Source organism: Podarcis erhardii (assembly GCF_964252035.2).
Source record: "Podarcis erhardii genome assembly, chromosome: 7".
Taxonomy (NCBI): Eukaryota; Metazoa; Chordata; class Lepidosauria; order Squamata; family Lacertidae; genus Podarcis; species Podarcis erhardii.
Window position 1 is genome coordinate 64,076,088 of NC_138511.1, and position 19,730 is coordinate 64,095,817.

The 19,730-nt window shown below is 40.2% G+C and overlaps 1 protein-coding gene across 2 annotated transcripts in view; it reads right to left on the reverse strand.

The window, feature by feature from the left end:
• The window catches only part of LOC309347558 (protein argonaute-4), a 35,789-nt gene that overhangs the window by 12,234 nt on the left and 3,825 nt on the right, over nucleotides 1-19,730 (reverse strand). For both annotated transcript variants that reach the window (XR_014158976.1, XM_081872229.1), the window contains 12 exons: nucleotides 9,903-10,068; nucleotides 9,432-9,552; nucleotides 8,014-8,195; nucleotides 7,541-7,677; nucleotides 7,319-7,453; nucleotides 6,714-6,801; nucleotides 6,279-6,426; nucleotides 6,082-6,201; nucleotides 5,556-5,684; nucleotides 5,023-5,156; nucleotides 3,401-3,585; nucleotides 2,746-2,905 (listed from right to left, as the gene is read on the reverse strand). Coding sequence is in view for 1 of the 2 variants with exons in the window: in XM_081872229.1 (XP_081728355.1) it covers nucleotides 2,746-2,905; nucleotides 3,401-3,585; nucleotides 5,023-5,156; nucleotides 5,556-5,684; nucleotides 6,082-6,201; nucleotides 6,279-6,426; nucleotides 6,714-6,801; nucleotides 7,319-7,453; nucleotides 7,541-7,677; nucleotides 8,014-8,195; nucleotides 9,432-9,552; nucleotides 9,903-10,068 (1,705 nt within the window). In the remaining variant the exon portion in view is untranslated. Of the gene's footprint in view, nucleotides 1-2,745; nucleotides 2,906-3,400; nucleotides 3,586-5,022; nucleotides 5,157-5,555; nucleotides 5,685-6,081; nucleotides 6,202-6,278; nucleotides 6,427-6,713; nucleotides 6,802-7,318; nucleotides 7,454-7,540; nucleotides 7,678-8,013; nucleotides 8,196-9,431; nucleotides 9,553-9,902; nucleotides 10,069-19,730 lie in introns of those variants that run through there.

Here is a 19,730-nt window from a genome sequence, read left to right on the forward strand (position 1 = left end):
TTCAAATAAAAGCACACATTCTGCTCATGTAAAAACACCAGGCAGGCCCCACAAATAACCCAGAGATGCATTTTAAATAAAAGGACACATTCTACTCATGTAAAAACACACTGATTCCCGGACCGTTCGCGGGCTTGATAGAGAAGGCGATTGGGCCACATCCAGCCCCCAGGCCTAAGGTTGCCTACCTTTGATCTATACATATTTAAATTAGAACCATAGATCTAGAATTAGAATCAAATTAAGAAAATTTACAGTCAGTGGAGCCTGGTAACATTTTGACTTGGTAGGGCTACAATTCTTAACCTTGCTGTTTTCATCACAATAAGACTTGCACAGCATTTATTTAAGGAAAGCACGCCATTACAGTTGTGCAGAAATTATTCTCTGCACATCTATGGACAGGGGAAGAGGTTTCATGTAAGAGGGCCCAGCTATGATTTTCAGACAAGAATGACTCTGTACCTTTTATTTAGAAATTAGATATGTTTTTTTATTTATGTCTTGAGTACATCTATACATCTATTGCCATGAAACCAACACTCCTAAAATGTGAGAAACACTTGCTTTCAGTTGCATGCAGTCCCCCCCCGCCAAAATTTAGCTTTTCATTATTCAAAACACATTTTTTCTCTAAATGAAAAGAATGAGGTATTTCAACTAATAGACAAAAATTATTGATTCATTTGATCAGTATAGCTGAGTCCTGAAAATGTGAAGTAATAATGTCTCATGTGCAGAGCACATCGCATCAGAACAATCACTATCAGCCTCTTATGTCTGAGATTAGGGAGAAATACCTTTCAGGTTTGGGGAAGGATGTGCAGTCAGTCAGTGTGACATCCGGACAGGCACAGAGCCCAAACTTTTCATTTTAGAAATTAACTGATAAGCTCACAAGCAAGCAAGAAACAATTCATAGCACCCACATTTTCTTCCACTCTGCAATCAAGATATTCTGGGGGCACTTATTGGATGCTGATCTACACACCTTTTCTGGAAAGGCTCTGGAACTGCACGTGGCTCAGACAAGCTGCCCTGCCCCACCCAGCAGCTGCTGCAGCTTTTAATGAGTGAATGCAGGGAAATGGTTAATACAGAGTTTGCAGCTACACAAGCCATCCACCATTTCTCCTCCCAATCCATTTTACAAAAATAAATGCAAAACAATCAAGCAAAAATAGATAGGTATTTATTTATCTATTATACATGCGGTTTCCACTGTTGCTTGCCCTCTTTTTCTCTCAGCAATACCACAAAACAAAACAAACAAACAAACAGCTCCTCAAAACACTCCCTCTTCCTTCTGTAATTACAGAAGATGCTAAAAGCTATGAGGAGGGTCTGGGCTTCAAGGAAAGAGCTCTGAACATGCTCATGGTGCTAGGCTGTTCTTCAAGGTTTTCAGGCAGTCCTTCCTAATCCAGTGGCTGCTGAACAGCCCTCAAAACAACAGAGGGAGAGAGCCCCCTTTCAGGGGCTGAAAAGCCAGCAGTTCTCCTAATATTCAATAATCCAAATGTTCAAATATCTTAATGTCAGTGGCTTTTCTTCCCAGAGACACATGTGAGGGACCATTATTGCCACAGCTAGACATATGAAGGCATGGGATAGGCCCCGTAAAAAGGGGGAAAATCCTCATCTTCCCAAAGTTTTCCTGTTGTTTTGTTTTCCAGTTATTGGACAATGGGAGCAGTGGTTCTATTTCAGTTTTTTCTTCAGGCCTTCACATCTCTAACTATAGCGATCCTTTTAGATTAGGACTGGCTGAGTGGTACTGAGAATGATTGGTCAGAGAAGATGAAACTGACAAATGCCTCTGCAAGCCACTGTAACTTTATCAAAGTATAAAATATGTGTGGGAGAGGAAAGCGTGTGTGTCCTTTTGAGATTTTTCTTGGGGCAGCAGCAGGGAGGGTTAAAGAATTGCTTGGCACTCTCATTGGGAATGTCAGCAGCTCTATTGGAAGAGCCTCTAGTCATTAAAATACTGCTTTATGACCGCATGCTAGTTTGGTCTAATTAAATTGAGGCACCAATAAACATCCTAATTTCACAAAATCACATTAATGCAATTTATTAATCAATGGCAAAAATGAGCAAACATTCATTGCATTGGAGGCAACTGAGCACTTTCCTGCTCTATGCCACACTTGCATCAACCAAATCTATTCTGGGAATTTTCCGAACTCTCTGGAGCTATTTTGTGGATAGTGGAGCGAGAGTAACACACTCAGAGCAGCACACAGTCAAATAAAATTAAAAGAAAACACAATTACAAAATTAGGACAGAAAGATAAAAAATTTCCCAGTACCAAGCATGCCAGATGGTTGGGTCTCAACATCTATGATGGCTTTAACAGGAATTCTAGTAAAGTTGTTTTAATGCTGCCCCCTATGTCGCAACAGCATTTAAATAAAGTGGGTTGTAATACGGAAAACTGTATAGTATGAACTGTACACAGTGCTATCTTGTTCAAACAATGACAGAAGCGCACATGTAAAAAACACAGAAAATATTTTACTGGCATCTGGATGCCTCCCTATTAGGACCAAAAGTGAGATTTTAGGCTTGTCAAGAATTTGCATATTACTATATAGAGTAATTTTTACTGGAAAGATGTTGACGCTGTGCATTACAAATGGAAGCCATTCTAAACAATCACGTCTCACTTTGCTTCTCAACCAATATCAACCAGAGTGCCTGCTGCATTAGATTCTTAAAGGTATTAAGTTTAATCTGACCTTTGATGTGGTACAAGCACGTTGTTTATCCCACCAAGTTTTGCATTGATCTTCAGACATAAGTTGGACAGAGTCTGCGGAGAGGTTTTCACCACATTTTTCACCTGAACACACTGCGTGGCCATTCCTAACAGAGTATCCCCAACACGTTTGACTTCAGCTGTAAGGGAAAGCAAGAATTTACTTCAGATAATCTTTTTAAAAAACAAAAAACTATTTATTTTCATGGTACAGAAGATAAATTTTGAGAAAACAATTGTTACAACAGTAAACAGATAACTTGTCCTGATAAAATTACAGACTTTTATCATGCCATATGTTAAAAATTTCATTTGATTACTTTAAGAGAGCATGCCATGGAATCCTATGAGTGCTGGATGGATTCCTGCCAGTCTGAAAAATTTATGTATTCAATAAACATTTGCCATATTACTTCAGACAATCTTAGCTAATATGCTCGATCTTGCCCATCATCAGTGGCTAAGTGAACTGGATAACCTGCTCAGTGAGTGAGTGGATTTATTTTGGGGAGTGGGGAACTCACTGTGTTGCATAGGAGGGAGGAAAAGGTGGTGCCAAATATATCATGTGTGCACTTTGGTCACAAATATTTTTGTTGGAACTGCAAAGTTATATTAAGTTTCATCTTCCTTACCATAGACTGGTGTCTTTCCAGGGAGAATCACTACAATTAGCTGAAGCCCAACATAAGTCAACTTCAAGTGTTTGAACATGGGCTCCACACTGTCAGCACCCTGTGCATATTTACAGAAACACGGTTGGCCCTGGATTGGCATCCCTGCATCCTTGGAGATTTTGCGCAGTTGATCAGTAAAACTCCTATAAACAAATTACGCCTTTGAGGTTATCAGCAGCAACCTAAAATCCTGCAAGTTTTATCTCTATTATTCTGAGCACACCATGAGATTCACTACCATGAGACATAATGGTGACTAGCTGAGCCTGTTTTAAGAGAGAAGAATTAGACCATTCCTAGAATATAGGTTTTGCAACAGTCATTAGCTGTACTTGCTAACTGAAAATTCCACGTACAGTCACAGTACAACTCAGAATACCATGAGATAAAGATAAACGGGACGGCTATTCCCTTCAGGTCTTGCTTAATCTTCTAGAAGTGTTTGGCCTGTCACTGTTGGAAAAGGAACACTGGAATAAATGGATTTTAGTATAGTTAAATTATTATGGTTGTAATATGAAATTCCCAATGAAAATAAGCAAAGTACATTGCAATTTTTAACTAGGATTGGGTAGATAGTTTCCAGTACACTTTCAGAAATCTAAAAAAAATACTGTGCACAGGCCCAGCCAAGAAAGTGGCTCTCACTGGCCCAATCTGCTACTCACTCATTTATAGTCAGTTCAGAGTTGTGCAGACACCTCTTAGGAGACAAACTCAGCTTCAATCTGCAGTGGCCACCTAACTGCCTGCCTCTGCCAGTTGCTTCCTGTGGACTCTGAAAAAGAGCCAAAAAGGCTTACTCTTCAGAGCCAGGCATTCTGGGTGAGATAGCCAGGGAAATGCCCACCCCGCTGCTACAGTGGCTAGAAAGGCCTTCTAAACCATTTTTAAAAGTTTCAAAAGTCTTCCTAAGCACTGCACAAATCATGGCAGCAGTGCAAGCATTATCTTAGCCACCTTGCCCAGAAATACCTGGCTTCAAAGGACCCCTCTTTGGCCCATTCTCAGAGCCCAGAGGTGGCAGAGAAGCCACCTGTGCTGCCTTTGGTACTGCAACGGATAACTTTTTTTTTTTAAAGTGGGGTGGTGGAGGCAAGAAAGGGGGCCAGTGACTCTGCTGCCGCCGGAAACAGAAGGGTAGATTAATCAGGTGTCTAGAGGCTGAGTCCCATCAGCCAGACCATGCCAAGGGCCCCTGCAGTCTTGTGCTAACCCTGATCAGGTGCCTTAAGCACTCGTTCTGTTTTGTTAGCTCATTTATTTCTGTGTAAAGCATAGCATACTAAAAACAATATGCTCAACAAACAATGCTTCCAGATGGAGGTTGCTAGCAAGTCACTGGCAACAAGATTTCCCCTCTCATCAGTTATTGGATTTTCTATGGAAACTGTAAAACCAGATCAAATATGGGAAACATATGGATTGGCATTTCGATGTCAACAATGTCATGTGGATGCAAGGAAAAGACTTGCATGCATTAGGGGCACTGAGCCCACAACCAACAGCTAAATCACCAGCAATTATCAGTGGAAAAAAGAATAAATCACACTGTATATTCAAAACTAGAAATGACTTACTTTAACAAGTCTTCTCGGCATTGTTTCTGAGGGGCAAAGCAGGCAACAGCCCAAACTTTGATTTCGATGCCAGCATAGAACTGCTTTCCCCTCATATCCCAGACACCCTGATTTGGTGTAGCAACCGTCTTATTCTAAGGAAGATTTAAAAAACAAAACAGTTCTTCCACAACAGCTTTAAGCTAATGTACAAATGAAACATTTTGGTAACTGAAGGTATTATGCTGCATATTTTTAGCACTATTATCTCATTTTAAAATATTTATTATTTAAGATATAAGACTCGCCTTTCCACCCCAAAGAGAGCCTAGGACACCTAATAATAATAATATATAACCCTGAAGACAGTATTTACTATCTACTTCAGAAAAAAAATTAATGCTATCTTCCCAAAGCCTGAACAAATAAAAAACAAATGGCGTTTCTCCTTCATGCTGTTAAACCTAAGTCTAAAGGGACTAAGTAGACTAGAAATTCAACTAGTGATTAAATGATACATGATTTGTCTAATGTATGATTTTGTGGAAACTTACCCTGCCTCCGTATTGCAGCATTGGTGCAGGCAACACCCTGCCTGTCAACTCTGTCATTTCATTATGGACAACAATTCCAAACTCCTTCAGATATGGATCTGGACCGCCTACCATGCTGTTACTCTTCACCTGGAGATACAAGAGAGCATCTCTTGAACACACATAATTACATGGCTCTTTTACTTGTGCAGGTGTGGCTCAACCACAGCTAATTATCTATACTGTTTTCAGGGCTGTTGTCATTCTTTGCTCCATTCATGTACACCTAAGTTGTCAAAAATTAACTGGCTATGGTTATTTGATGTCATCATACTCTGTGCCACAGCCAACACACGAGCATGCCTTAACCTCACAATCCTAGTAAGCCCAGTACCCAAAGATGGTCTTTAACCCTGGATCCAAGTCAACAGTTTGGAACGCTAACGAGAAAAGATGCTGTTGTGATATGCACACTGTGACCATCATGTTTGCCACAGACTTATTTGAAGCTTTTCATCCCCGTAAAGTCAAGTTAAGAGTTACTCACTAGTCTACTAATTTCTTCCTGCCTGTCAGGTGCAGACCGTGCCGTTGCCTTGATCATCGTTGACGTCTGATTGTCAGTTAGCTTCTTGATACATCGTTGGCCTGCTACTATATTACATACCTAAGATCAGAAAGACGGCATGTAGGCGACCATATTGGAATACAATGGGACTGAAGTAAACTGCCATGTTTATTTACCTCAAGGGGTAAATATGTATGTTTCTGCTCCTGCCCTACTTGAAGGCATGGAAGATGAGGGTATTTCAGCTGTAGACTGTACTTCTGCTTAAAATACTGGGCTACTGTACACTCCATGGCCTGCCCATTTTCCAACTGCAGAGGGAACCTGTGAGGGGAAATATTGCTTTGATTAGTATTCACAGTTATTAGTGTTCACAAGAAAAATGTTTATATATTAAAACATGAATGGTCTGCTGTTTCTTGTTCTGTAATGCACATGTTTTTAATAGTTTACACTTTAAAAATATTTATCTTAAAAGCAAAGGGTTGCATCCAACTCAAGAGGAGACCCACCAAAATTAATGAATATGACTTACTAGGATCCATTGTTTCAAATTGAGTCTACTCTGAGTAGAATTTAGTTGCTACAACTCAAGGAATGAGCATACATACGTTTGATGACTGGCTGGTCTTCTAGTAACATTGCAAACTCTGTATTTTCTCTTCATCTGACCACAGTGAGTAACCTCTACTTTTAAACCTGCAAATCCAGAATGCACACCAAATACACCAATAAGCAAAGGTTAATGAGAAGCAATGAGAAAGCATTTGGGGTTTTATGTGGAATACCAGATTCAAATCCCTGCTTTCTACATGGGTTAAGTGACTACATTAGAAAGTTGCTGTGAAGTCTACTTTATTTAGCCTGCTCATCTCTAGGCTGCATTACAGTTTCAAAGTCCCAGATAGGAATCAAAATATTATATGCTGAAATATCCCACCTATGAAAGGTTTAAACCTGGTTATCAAAGATCAGGCCACATTAAAAGATCAAAATGTTTTTAACAGCTACTCAAGCTAAACCCTAGTGGGAAGAAAGAGCAACAACACAAATGAGAAGAACTACAGTCTGCATACTGAAAAGTGCTATAGATGTCCTGGGCCTTCATATTATTTTCCAATGATGGGAACATACCAGAAGACGCTTTGGGATTCAGTTACTTTGTTTTTTACAATTCAACATTAATGAAAATATTTTATTTACTCCAAAGATTCACCTCTGATTTCTTTGGTAAACTTAACACGCTGGGAGTCTGTAAGGGGTTTTGTTTGTTCATTGATGTTCTGAATATCCAAGACCTCGCACATGAATTCAATAATAGGCTGGGCACGATAGAAAGCAGTTGCTGATACTAAAAGAGAGCAACAACAAAATGTACTGAGAAATAGGTTTATGGAAGAGATTTAAGGCAATTAAAGCAAATGAGATTTTTTCATACCATCGATGTTAAGCATCATGTTCCACATTGCAGGCCTGACAGACTGGTGGAAGCCAAACCAAACCTCGCGACCACCTCCCAGTGGGTGATAATATCCTTCAGGGGGAGAGAAGAAGGAACGGCCCACTGGCGTGTACCTAAGAAGACAGGTGTATCAGCTTTGTTTTCTTTGAAGGAAACTTGCAGCTAAAAAATTCTGTACAACATATTACATGCATCAAGCATTAACCAAGTGGGACTTGCAACAAAATACTGCAATGAGGAATGTTCCTGTTCAGGATTCCAGCCAGCCATGCCCTCAGCCAGGATATTCCATTCCATCTCCCACCAAGGCAGTCAGAATTCTGTGCTCGATCCTCAATAGGGCTGCATTGGTGGGTTTTTTTTGGGGGGGGGGTTAAAGGTACATCCACAAAAGGTAGCTTAACTAGCCTTGGCTGTGGGAAGAGTGAGAATATATCATAGGAGCTCACCTCATAGAGGGAAGGTGCCGTGTGATGACATCAAGTGCCTGTACAGAGTCTTCTGGGACTTCATTCAGATGCCCTGCCAGAGCTTCCAGGAGCATCTGAAGGCTGACCACAGACACCCACTGAACTGACACTTTAAAGGTTTGGTCCTTCCCTTCACCTGGGAGTGTGACCTCCATATCCACCTGAGGAGTCAATTGTGAAAGTTAGCCATATAGGTGATACTAATGCAGATGTTTTCAACTTTAATAAAGGCTGAAGCCCTTCACTGCTTGTACTCCACTGAAACTGGATGAAGATCAGTTTAAATTTAGTGTGGTTTAAGTTATAGCATGTATTTCTGCAGCAGAAGAATCTGAAACCTGCTCTTTGTAAAAACTCTTAAAAAGGAGTAGAGTTGGTCCTCCAGATATTGCTGAACCACAGCTCTCATCATTCATTTACCATTGGCCATGCTAGCCTGGACTGCAGAGTCCCAATATCTGAAGGGCTGCAGCCTAGCCACAATAACCTTGATCCCAGAATATCATCAGTTTCATTATTAAGACTTCCCTACTCCTTCTGAATCTGCAGATCACCGCTCCATGGAAGTATTGTAAGTCCTAGAAGTATTTCAGAGCATATTGACATGTTTCATTTAGCACAGTGAGGCATGAAAAGTGGCCCTCTCCAGAAAGCAACACACATACTATAAGATTCTCACTTTATACAATGGTCACATTCAGATGCAATACTAAGCCATAGTGTATGGTTTATTTAATCATACTGTGCAAGAACTACAGGCTTATGACGCAGGTCAAGCTCTCCCACTTTTGCTCCTTGCTTAGTTGAGCAGGCAAACTTTTGAACCAGCACTGATGATTTGTCTCTCTCCAAACAGGTCCCTATCAAGAAGCTCAAGTTTCTTTTTAGCTTCCCAATCATGGCTTAGCAAATTATAAGCACTGGTCTGAACGTAAAATGCTAAGCTGCTCCATGGTTTGTTTCCCTGCTCAAGTAAGCAAGGAACAAAGTGGGAGAACTCAAGCCCATTCACAATGTTAAACTATACCTCATGGCATAGCATCACATCTGAATTTAGCCAATGTTAACAAATACCACTTTAAGCTTCTGCACAGCATTCTGTTTACACGGTGTTATTGCAAAACTTAGAACTAAATCAGTTTATCGATAGCTCATATTCCTGCAATGCTGAAGGTCAGGTTAAGCATGACATTAGGATCTAGGCCAGGCATCCCCAAACTCGGCCCTCCAGCTGTTTTGGGACTGCAACTCCCATCATCCCTAGCTAACAGGACCAGTGGTCAGGGACGGTGGGAACTGTAGTCCCAAAACAGCTGGAGGGCCAAGTTTGGGGGTGCCTGATCTAGGCATCAGATTGAGAATAGTATCTTCTGAAGGCCATTCATGAAAGCACTTACCCTATCCCTGCCAATAGGCAGAGGATGTGCAGTGTACATGTTCCTCTTGCCATCATAGCCAGGCTGCCGATCCCCAAATATCTGCATCTTGAAGTGTCTCACCATAGTATCAACTACCTCCCTGAAAAGAGTTGGAAGCAAAATAGAAGTGAGGAGAGACAACAGGAAAAATTAGTGGCATGCAAGGATTTAGCAGTCTTGATCCAGTTTGTCAAAACATAATCCAAGCTGCCTGAAGAGCCCAAATAAATAAAAATTATTTTAGTCCAAGTACAAGTGGTTTATACAGTATCAGATTGTCACCAAATCTGTTGCTGAGGACGCAAGGCTGTTCCATAGTACATCCAATTTTAGTACTCAAATGCTCATAGCATATTTTAGTTCTTTACCCAAAGAACCTATTTTAAACTGCAATTGACAGCAGTTGGAGAACTGTTAAAAATAGGATTGGAATTCTCTAGTTGGTCTCACCTGTTCACCCTCCGGGGACGCTTTTCTGGTTTGATATCCACATCATAATGATAAACATCGATTTTAGGGATCTGCACTTGGAAATGATTGGCTAAGAGACGAATCGGCTTCCCTACTGTTCCCAGGCCAGGACGACGGGGCGGCTGAAACAGGTTGGCTGGTGGCCCTGTAAAAAATTGAGAGATTTAGAAGGATTGCCTAGCAAGCATTGCCAGCTTGATCATTTTAGCAATTCCAATTCGAATCCCAAAAGGTACTAGAAAATTAAGGCCAATTAGGTTTTATGTTTTTCATATTGATGCTTTGTTTTATTCATTTTGTAAGCCACCCTAAGAATCAGGCTGAAGGACAGAATAAAAATACATGGACTGAACTACAGAGCTCATACTAACAGAAAGGAGTACGTTGTTCTGTCCTTTGATTTCTCACACTCAAATAAGTTTACACTCCCCTTGAAAAGATTCAGATGAGATTGACAAACAAAAGTTATGTAGGACTTTCTGGGAGAACTGCTACCATAGTAATAAAAGTCAGAACTAGACATTGTGGGAGACATATGCCCAGAGCTTGCATCCTTGACTTCTCTCTCCTTGATAGCATCTCAGTTATGCTGAGTATGATGTTATGAATCTGGGGGACAGGCTAAATTCCAGATCAGCTAGTGCCAGAATTTAATTAAGGTTTAAAGTGTTTAAGCTTGTGTTAAAAGCTTTGTCTCAAACCAACAAGAGGTTAGAATCTAAGGAAGCACAGTGTGTATTCCAGGCACCAGTAATGTAGCACATGTAAAAGCTAGTGAAGTAGGCACACTTCCGGGGTTGTGTATTGGGACAATGATCCTAGCCAATGAACAGTTGGCAATCAGTCTGTCTTGCAATGGAAGAGTGTTGACTTCGGACGTGAAGTCAAACTGTTGGAGAGTTATAGCATGTGCTATGGCTGTGGAGTCAGAGACAGAAGAGACTTAATTTACTGCAGGTGGGGCAGATGAAAGTGTCTGGGTTTTATTACTACAGGTGCACCAAGGTGTGCTCTGGGCTCCTCCCAGCAGTCACTGCTATGGATACACAACCTGTCTGTCTGTCTCCTGGCATTGCGATTGCCTGCAAAGGGATTCCCATACAATAATAAATAAATAAATATAATAATAATAGTAATAATAATATTTTATTATTTATACCCCGCCCATCTGGCTGTGTTTCCCCAGCCACTCTGGATGGCCTCCAACGGAGGACTAAAAACAGAATAAAACTTCAAACATTAAAAAGTTCCCTAAACAGGGCTGCCTTCAGATGTCTTCTAAAAGTCAGATAGCTGTTTATTTCCTTCACATCTGATGGGAGGGCATTCCACAGGGCAGGTGCCACTACCGAGAAGGCCCCCTGCCTGGTTCCCTGTTCCCACTTCTTGCAGTGAGGGAACCGCCAGAAGGCCCTCAGTGCTGGACCTTGGTGTCCAGGCAGAACTATGGGGGTGGAGACGCTCCCTCAGGTGTGTGGTCAACAATGCTGATGACGTCCTGACCCAGGATGTTGGTCTTCATCAGACTGAGGATGAGGCCAAACTCCATGCAGGCTTGGGCAAAACAGTTGGGCATCTGCAAACAACATCTCTCAGATAACCAGCCCAGAAATGTTATTTGCAGACTCTGTCCTGCCATGTAAAGCCAGTCAACAAGTGTTAATAGAAAATACTAATTTCCTTGTGAGATGACCAAGTGCACAGGGATAGACCATTGAAGTTCAAAACATTGAAAGGGCTATGTGTCCGTAAGTGTGAAAAGCTAATTCTCTTTGAGGTAGTGAGCTTTACCACAGGCATAGGCAAACTCAGCCCTCCAGATGTTTTGGGACTACAACTCCCATCATCCCTGACCACTAGTCCTGTTAGCTAGGGATGATGGGAGAAACTGGAAAGTATTTTTGCTGGAAGGGACAAGTGGCTCTCGTTATGTTGAGCAACACATTTTCAAAAAAAAAAAAAAAATCAGTATCTGGTGTTCCACATTTGACTGTGCAATATATTCCTAAGCATTGTTTCTTTTTGTTTTATAGCTAATAGGCCAGGCTAACTAGTAATATTTTGCATTGTGAATCTAACAAATCTGCTGAGACAAACCAAAAGGTCCAGCTGATCCAACATTCTCTTTCCCACAGTAACCAGTCAGGGATCTCTGGGAAGATCGGGCAACAAACTTCCCTCCATCTGTCTCTAATATTCAGAGGAATACTGTATCCAAATCTAGATAATTAATAGCCATTGCAAGGCCTGTCTTCCACAATTTTGTCTATTTTTTAAAAGCCACTAGCCATCACCACATAAAGTAATGCATTTCAAAGGTTAATTACATGTTGTACAAAGATGTACTTTATTTTGTCACTGTCAGGCAAACTCCTCCAGGGACAATTGCAGAATAATGTGCCACCACTAGAAATACCCTATTTCTGGTCACCTCCAGGCCACAGCTCTGATGGTGGTGGGAAACCAAGAAGGGCCTCTTGGTGCATTTTCTTACACAGGCATCCTTACGTGGCAGGAGACAGTCTCCGAGTTACCTGGGTCACAAGCTGTTTTAGGTTTTACTAACAACACAACCACTTGCAGTGGTGCGCGAGATACAAACCAATCCAAAGCTTTATGTGGAATTTTTATTGGGCTACTAGTAAACACTTTAAGACACTTACAACTCAAAATTGCATATAATTCCCTTAACATAGTTTTAAACATTAAGAGGGTAAATTAAGGTACTAAAAGCTGTTAATATATAGCTGAAGATTTTATATTATTAGTCTCTTTAGGAACAGTCATGGGGGAAATAGAAAATTTGACTGGTATTGTATACATTCATTACCATTACACATTGGTTTTATGGACAATGTATTTTTAGCAATGGCATTTTTCATATAAAATCTAGTGACAGAAAACTTTCTGAAATATTTTCTACTACGTTAACATTTCCCTTGCACACACTTCCCCCACCCACCTCAAGCTAACACACACTCAAATGATTTAGCCTTTCCTCCTATGGAAAGTGCTCAAAGTTCAACTCCTCACAGAACTAGTTACATTAAAAACCCTCATCGGTCAGCTTAAGATTCCATAATGCTAAACCTTTTTGCTTTCAAAAAATTAGATCTCCTGACTATCATGAATCAAGGACAATCAAAGTTTACTTTATTTGTATACTCAGGAGATGTGCTATTTGGTTTGAAGTAGCATAGCTTTTATAGATCAGTGATCTGCTCAAAGAATTACTGGTACATAGAAAATATGTTGGTGTCCTTCAAGGCTGACAATTTTTGTAGGTTCAGCATTTGAGCTGCTGAGGTAGAATTACTGTCAAAAGCTCCCTCAGTTTCTGAAATAATAGTTTGTATTTATACATCACTTCTGTTTTACTCTTTGTATCTCTCACAAAACTCCTGAAAGGCCATTGTTACTCAAACATTACAGATACGTAGAAAGCAGAGGTTGAGAGATAGACCATGACTTGGAGGGCAATCAAGCACCACTCTCTAGGGCATGTAGAATAAAAAAAAAGTCCAATTACTACCAGAACCTATCCTCCTTTAACTTTTTTTAGTAACAGAAAAATTAGACAGACTAGGACAAACAGGAGCTTCAGAACTAGTGACTAGAAATATACCTCCACTTATATTTGTAAGCAAAACTCAGCTGATTACCATGAATCACTGCCACACAGCACAGCACTAGGTGTTAATTCCCCCCACTGTAGGCTGTATGGTCAACAAATTAGTATTTTAGCCCTCCTTCAGGCATTTCAGTCAATCCATACTTGCTCTCCCATCCCCTGCAGTCACTCCCCAAGCATCACCTGCCTAACTTCTTATGGGCCTTGACCAATTTGTGTGACAGAATGTGGTACTTCAGTAACCAGATCCCATGAAGTTTAGGGCTTTACAAGTAATCACCAGCACTCTGAATCAGTGTTAGAAACTGAGATGAAAAAGCTAGGAGCCAGGCACCAAAACAGAATGTCTAGTCGCCACTGGGGAGAAGTTAGCAACACTTTTTATTTATTATTTTTATAAGCATGAGCTAATATACAATTCACCTAAGTGACTCATGGTTAATATCACATTTTAGCAGAAATTGTTAATACATGTTTAATTTGGTGCTTACAATAAAAATATTGGTACCGTACTTCAGTCTTCAAAACACTCTACTTTTTACAGTATTGTTAAACTCCTTAACATATTGTCTACCCTTAACATATACTTCAAGGCTTCAAAACACATGCATTTCTGTAATCCTTGAGTGTCAGACAGGTGCAAAAAATGGCACCCTGACTTTGGGAGGTGTTCACAAATGGAGAATCTTTAGGTGCAAAATGCACCTGGCGCCCTGCTAATTTTGAACCCTGCTCTGAATTATGTAGCTTCTTGGATGGCATAGAAATTTAATAAATATCAAACAAGCAGATAAAATACTGTTAAAGAAAGCAACTGTTTTCACAATTCTTCCTGCGGTGAATTTGATTAAGAAGGTGAGTCATCATATCCATGAAGCCTTCACAACGGCAATTCTTTAAATAGTACCAAGCCAAGAATTTCTTTATTATGAGCTGTAGTAATGAAGAGGTTAAACTAATCTATGACTAAAACTTTATCAAGTAGACTCAGAATTTAACTGGAATTCAGCTCCTGAGTACATCACTGTAAGTAGTGGGAATCCCACATTCCTTGCTCTAGGCAATAAATAAGTCACTGCTGGCACGAAGAGAGAGAAAAGGAAAGATCACATCTAGGTTGCCACTGTTGTTGTTTTTTAAATAATATTTATTAAATTTTCCAATAAGAACATACAAATACAAAACAACTACAATGAAAACAAACACAAACAAAAAACAACAAGTATAATTTCAAAACATATTTTCTCAACCTTATTTCCCCGACTTCCTCATACCTCACCGTTTTGTATTCTAGTTTCATTATCCCATCAGCAACTCCATTCCCTTATTTCCCAAAAGTTTTTTACTAATTCCCTTCCTTTTCTTACTCTAATGTCTCTGAAAACCAATATTTTTAAGTCCATGTCAATCTAACATTCTTTAATCTTGTAATATTTATTAAGATAGTCCTTAAATTTCTTCCACTGTCTCTTTCTCCTGGTCTCGGATTCTGCCCGTCATCTCTGCAAGTCCCATATAGTCTGTCATCTTCATCTGCCATTCTTCCAGAGTGTGTAGATCTGATGTCTTCCAGTACTTTGCGATAAGGATCCTTGCTGCTGTTGTGGCATACAAAAACAAAGTTCTGGCCTTCTTTAACACCACATGGCTGACCATACCCAGGAGAAAGGCCTCTGATTTCTTCAGGAAAGTGTATTTAAACATCTTTTTCATTTCATTATATATCATTTCCCAGAAAGCCTTAATCCTTGGGCATGTCCACCAGAGGTGAAAGAATGAGCCTTCATTTTCTTTACACTTCCAACTTTTGTTGTCTGACAAGTGGTAAATTTTTGCAAGCTTGACTGGGGTCATGTACCACCTATATATCATTTTCATAATATTTTCTCTCAAGGCGTTACACGCCGTAAATTTCATGCCGGTGGTCCACAACCTTTCCCAGTCAGCAAACATAATGTTATGACCAATATCTTGCGCCCACTTAATCATAACTGATTTAACTGTTTCATCCTGCGTATTCCATTTCAACAGCAAGTTATACATTTTTGATAGATTTTTAGTATTGGATTCTAACAATTCTGTTTCCAATTTCGATTTCTCCACCTGGAAACCAATTTTCTTATCCATCTTATAAACCTCCATTATTTGATAATAGTGGAGCCAATCTCTCACTTTGTCCTTTAATTTCTCAAAACTCTGCAGTTTGAAGTTACTACCCTCCTGTTCTAAAATTTCCCAATATTTCGGCCATATACACTCCATATTGAGTTTTTTCACAGCTTTTGCCTCCATTGGTGAAAGCCACCTTGGAGTTTTACTCTCCAGTAGGTCTTTATATCTGATCCAAACATTGTACAATGCTTTCCTGACAATATGATTTTTAAAACCTTTATGAACCTTAACTTTGTCATACCACAAGTATGCATGCCACCCAAAAAAATTGTTGAAACCTTCCAAATCTAAAATGTCTGTGTTCTTAAGGAGCAGCCAATCCTTCAACCAGCAAAAAGCTGCTGATTCATAGTAAAGTTTCAAATCTGGCAGGGCAAATCCCCCCCTTTCCTTTGCATCAGTTAAAATCTTAAATTTTATTCTGGGCTTTTTGCCCTGCCAGATAAATTTAGAAATATCTCGCTGCCATCCCTTAAAACACTCCATCTTATCAACAATTTGCAATGTTTGAAACAAAAATAACATTCTAGGCAATACATTCATCTTAATAGCTGCTATTCGACCAGACAAAGAAAGCTTCAAGTTTGACCAAATTTCTAAATCTTTTTTCACTTGGTTCCAACATTTCTCATAATTGTCTTTAAATAAGTTCATATTTTTAGCTGTCATATTAATCCCCAAATATTTTACACTCTTAACCACTGTTAAACCTGTTTCATTCTGAAACCTCTCCTTCTCTCTTACTGTTAGATTTTTCTCTAATACCTTAGTCTTTGATTTATTTAATTTAAATCCTGCCACTTGACCAAACTCCTGAATTAATTCCAAAACCCTTTTCGTACTGGATTCCGGCTCTTGCAATGTAAGTACCAAATCATCTGCGAATGCTCTCAATTTATATTGTCTCGCTCCGACCTGAACCCCTTTAACCAGCTGGTCCTTTCTTATCATGTTCAGCAAAACCTCCAGGACCAAAATAAAAAGTAGTGGGGAAACTGGGCACCCCTGACGTGTCCCTTTTTCTATCTTAAGTTCTTCTGTAATAATATTATTTACAATTAGCTTTGCTTTTTGTTCAGAATAAATTGCGCCTATACCGTTTTCAAAACCTTGGCCTACCCCCATCCCATGGAGATTCTTCTTCATAAAGGTCCAAGAAATATTGTCAAAGGCTTTCTCCGCATCCACAAATATCAAAACCGCTTTTGTGTTTATATTAACTTCTAACATTTCCAAAATGTCTATTATGTTCCTTACATTATCTGATAAATGTCTTCTCGGGAGGAAGCCCGATTGATCCCTATGAATCTCCCCCATCAAAACTTTTTTCAATCTCTTAGCTAAAATGTCGGCAAAAATTTTGTAATCCACATTTAATAAAGAGATTGGACGGTAGTTCTTAAGTTGGGTCTTTTCAGTCTCTGTCTTCGGTATAAGCGTGATATAAGCCTCTTTCCACGTATCAGGTGCTTCTTTCCCCTCAAGGATTTCATTACAGACTTCCTTCAAAGGTTGTATTAGCCATTCTTTTAAAGCCTTGTAATATTTGGAAGTCAGTCCATCAGGTCCCGGAGATTTGCCCAGTTTCATGTTTTGAATGGCATCTTCTATTTCTTGTTCAGTTATTTTCTGATTCAGAAGCACTTTGTCTTGACATGAAATTTCCTTCATCCCATTTTTCTCATCTAGGTTGCCACTGAAGCAGGGTGCCACCATCCTTCACACAAGTAAGCATAATCGCTTCACAATGCACAAGCCATTTCATATACCGGTACCTAAGAGGAGTTCTGCTGGATCAAACTAAGGACCAATCTAGTCCAGCATCATGTTCTCAATGGCAAGCCAGATGCCTACAGGAAGCCTGCAAGCAGGGATTTCCAGCAACTCTTATTCAGAGGGACACTAACACAGGAGACAGTACACAAGCATCATGACTAGCATTCACTGATAGCCTAATCTGCTATGGATTTGTCTAACCCTCTTTTAAAAACATCCAAGTTGGTGGCCATCCCTACATCACATGGAAGCAAATTCCATAGTTTAACTGTGTGCTGTATGTGACCAGCTTCTTTCTCCCTCAACCCTGAATGGCAAGGGGTCACCTAAATTTTCATAATGAGCATAAATCAAAAGTGAATCCACTTGGGTGCATAATGCAATATGAGTACAATGTAATATTTGTTAGAAAGAGTTACCATTTAAGAGACTTTTTGTGAATCAGCCTTTCTACATATTTAGCCATTGTGGCATGCTAGAGGATTTGCCTTAAAAAGCAATGACAAACCTAGACAGCATCTTAAAAAGCAGAGACATCACCTTGCCAACAAAGGTCCGTATAGTTAAAGCTATGGTTTTCCCAGTAGTGATGTATGGAAGTGAGAGCTGGACCATAAAGAAGGCTGATCGCCAAAGAATTGATGCTTTTGAATTATGGTGCTGGAGGAGACACTTGAGAGTCCCATGGACTGCAAGAAGATCAAACCTATCTATTCTTAAGGAAATCAGCCCTGAGTGCTCACAGGAAGGACAGATCCTGAAGCTGAGACTCCAATATTTTGGCCACCTTATCGGAAGACAAGACTCCCTGGAAAATACCCTGATGTTGGGAAAGATGGAGGGCACAAGGAGAAGGGCATGACAGAGGATGAGATGGTTGGATAGTGTTCTCGAAGCTACCAGCATGAGTTTGATCAAACTGTGGGAGGCAGTGGAAGACAGGAGTGCCTGGCGTGCTCTGGTCCATGGGGTCACGAAGAGTCGGACACGACTAAACGACAAAAACAGAGGATTTGCATGTGGGGAACTCAGGTTCAAAACCTTGCTCAGGTCAATGGGTAGCCTTGGTCAAGTCATCACTCTCTCTAAGCCAGGGGTGGGCAACCTAAGGCCTGTGGGCCAGATGCGGCCCAATCGCCTTCTCAATCCAGCCTACGGACAATCTGGGAATCAGCATGTTTTTACATGAGTAGAATGTGTCCTTTTATTTAAACTGCATCTCTGGGTTATTTCTGGGGCATAGGAATTCGTTCATTCCCCCCCCCCCCAAAAAAAAATAGTCTGGCCCACCACATTGTCTGAGGGACAGTGGACCGGCCCATGGCTGAAAAAGGTTGCTGACCCCTGCTCTAAGCCATACTCATTCCACAAGGGATCCCCCAAATGTGAACTTTGCCTGCCTCACAGACTCCTCACAAGGACACCAACGCTCTAAGTTCTTTGGAGAGGAACCTCCCTGTGAAGTTCAGTAACCTACTGGTGTTCCTCTTTCCTGAAAGTGACAAAGGAAGTGAAATAACAAGTGAACAGAGAAGTGGTGCAGTCTCTGCATGTGAATTTACCAGCTCCATTAAGCTTGCTTAAACCAACGCTTGGTCACATTTTGCAATAAAAACTGGCAACTTCCGGGGCTATCAGCTAACAACCTAAACCTCAACCAACACTGGATCCCTTATCAAGGAATTATTAAGGACACTTTTAAGGAAAAAAAATAATCCCATTGTTTCACTTACTCACTTGTCAAAAGGCAAAAAGTTGCCAAATGTACAGTCTTAGCAAAATTGTCCACTGCAAAGAAAAAAATAGAGTTCTGTTTTTATAGGTAAATGTATTGCAACGTAGCTGCAAAAGCAAAGGGGTTTACATGGACATCACACATTTTAAAAATCTAGTCAATAAAAAAAAATCCTTTTGAAATGAGTTTAGAGCAACATGGAACAACAGTAACATCAGAATTCAACCTTACACAAAGCACAGGTGAAAAACATGTCATTTGGATACACAAAAGGCCCAACTCCAATGCACGTGGAGGGCCACAATCCAGGCACCACTGCTGAAAATACTTTATTATTGCAGCACTGAAAGCACTCTCTTGTTTATGGTGACTCACAGTTTATGTAGGGAGGAGTCTATATGGGAGAAAGTGATCTTTAATGTATCACAGAGTAGACTCGGGCTGTGTAAGCCAAAATCAGTATCTGGAGTTCAGCTCAGTAACCAAGAGGCAA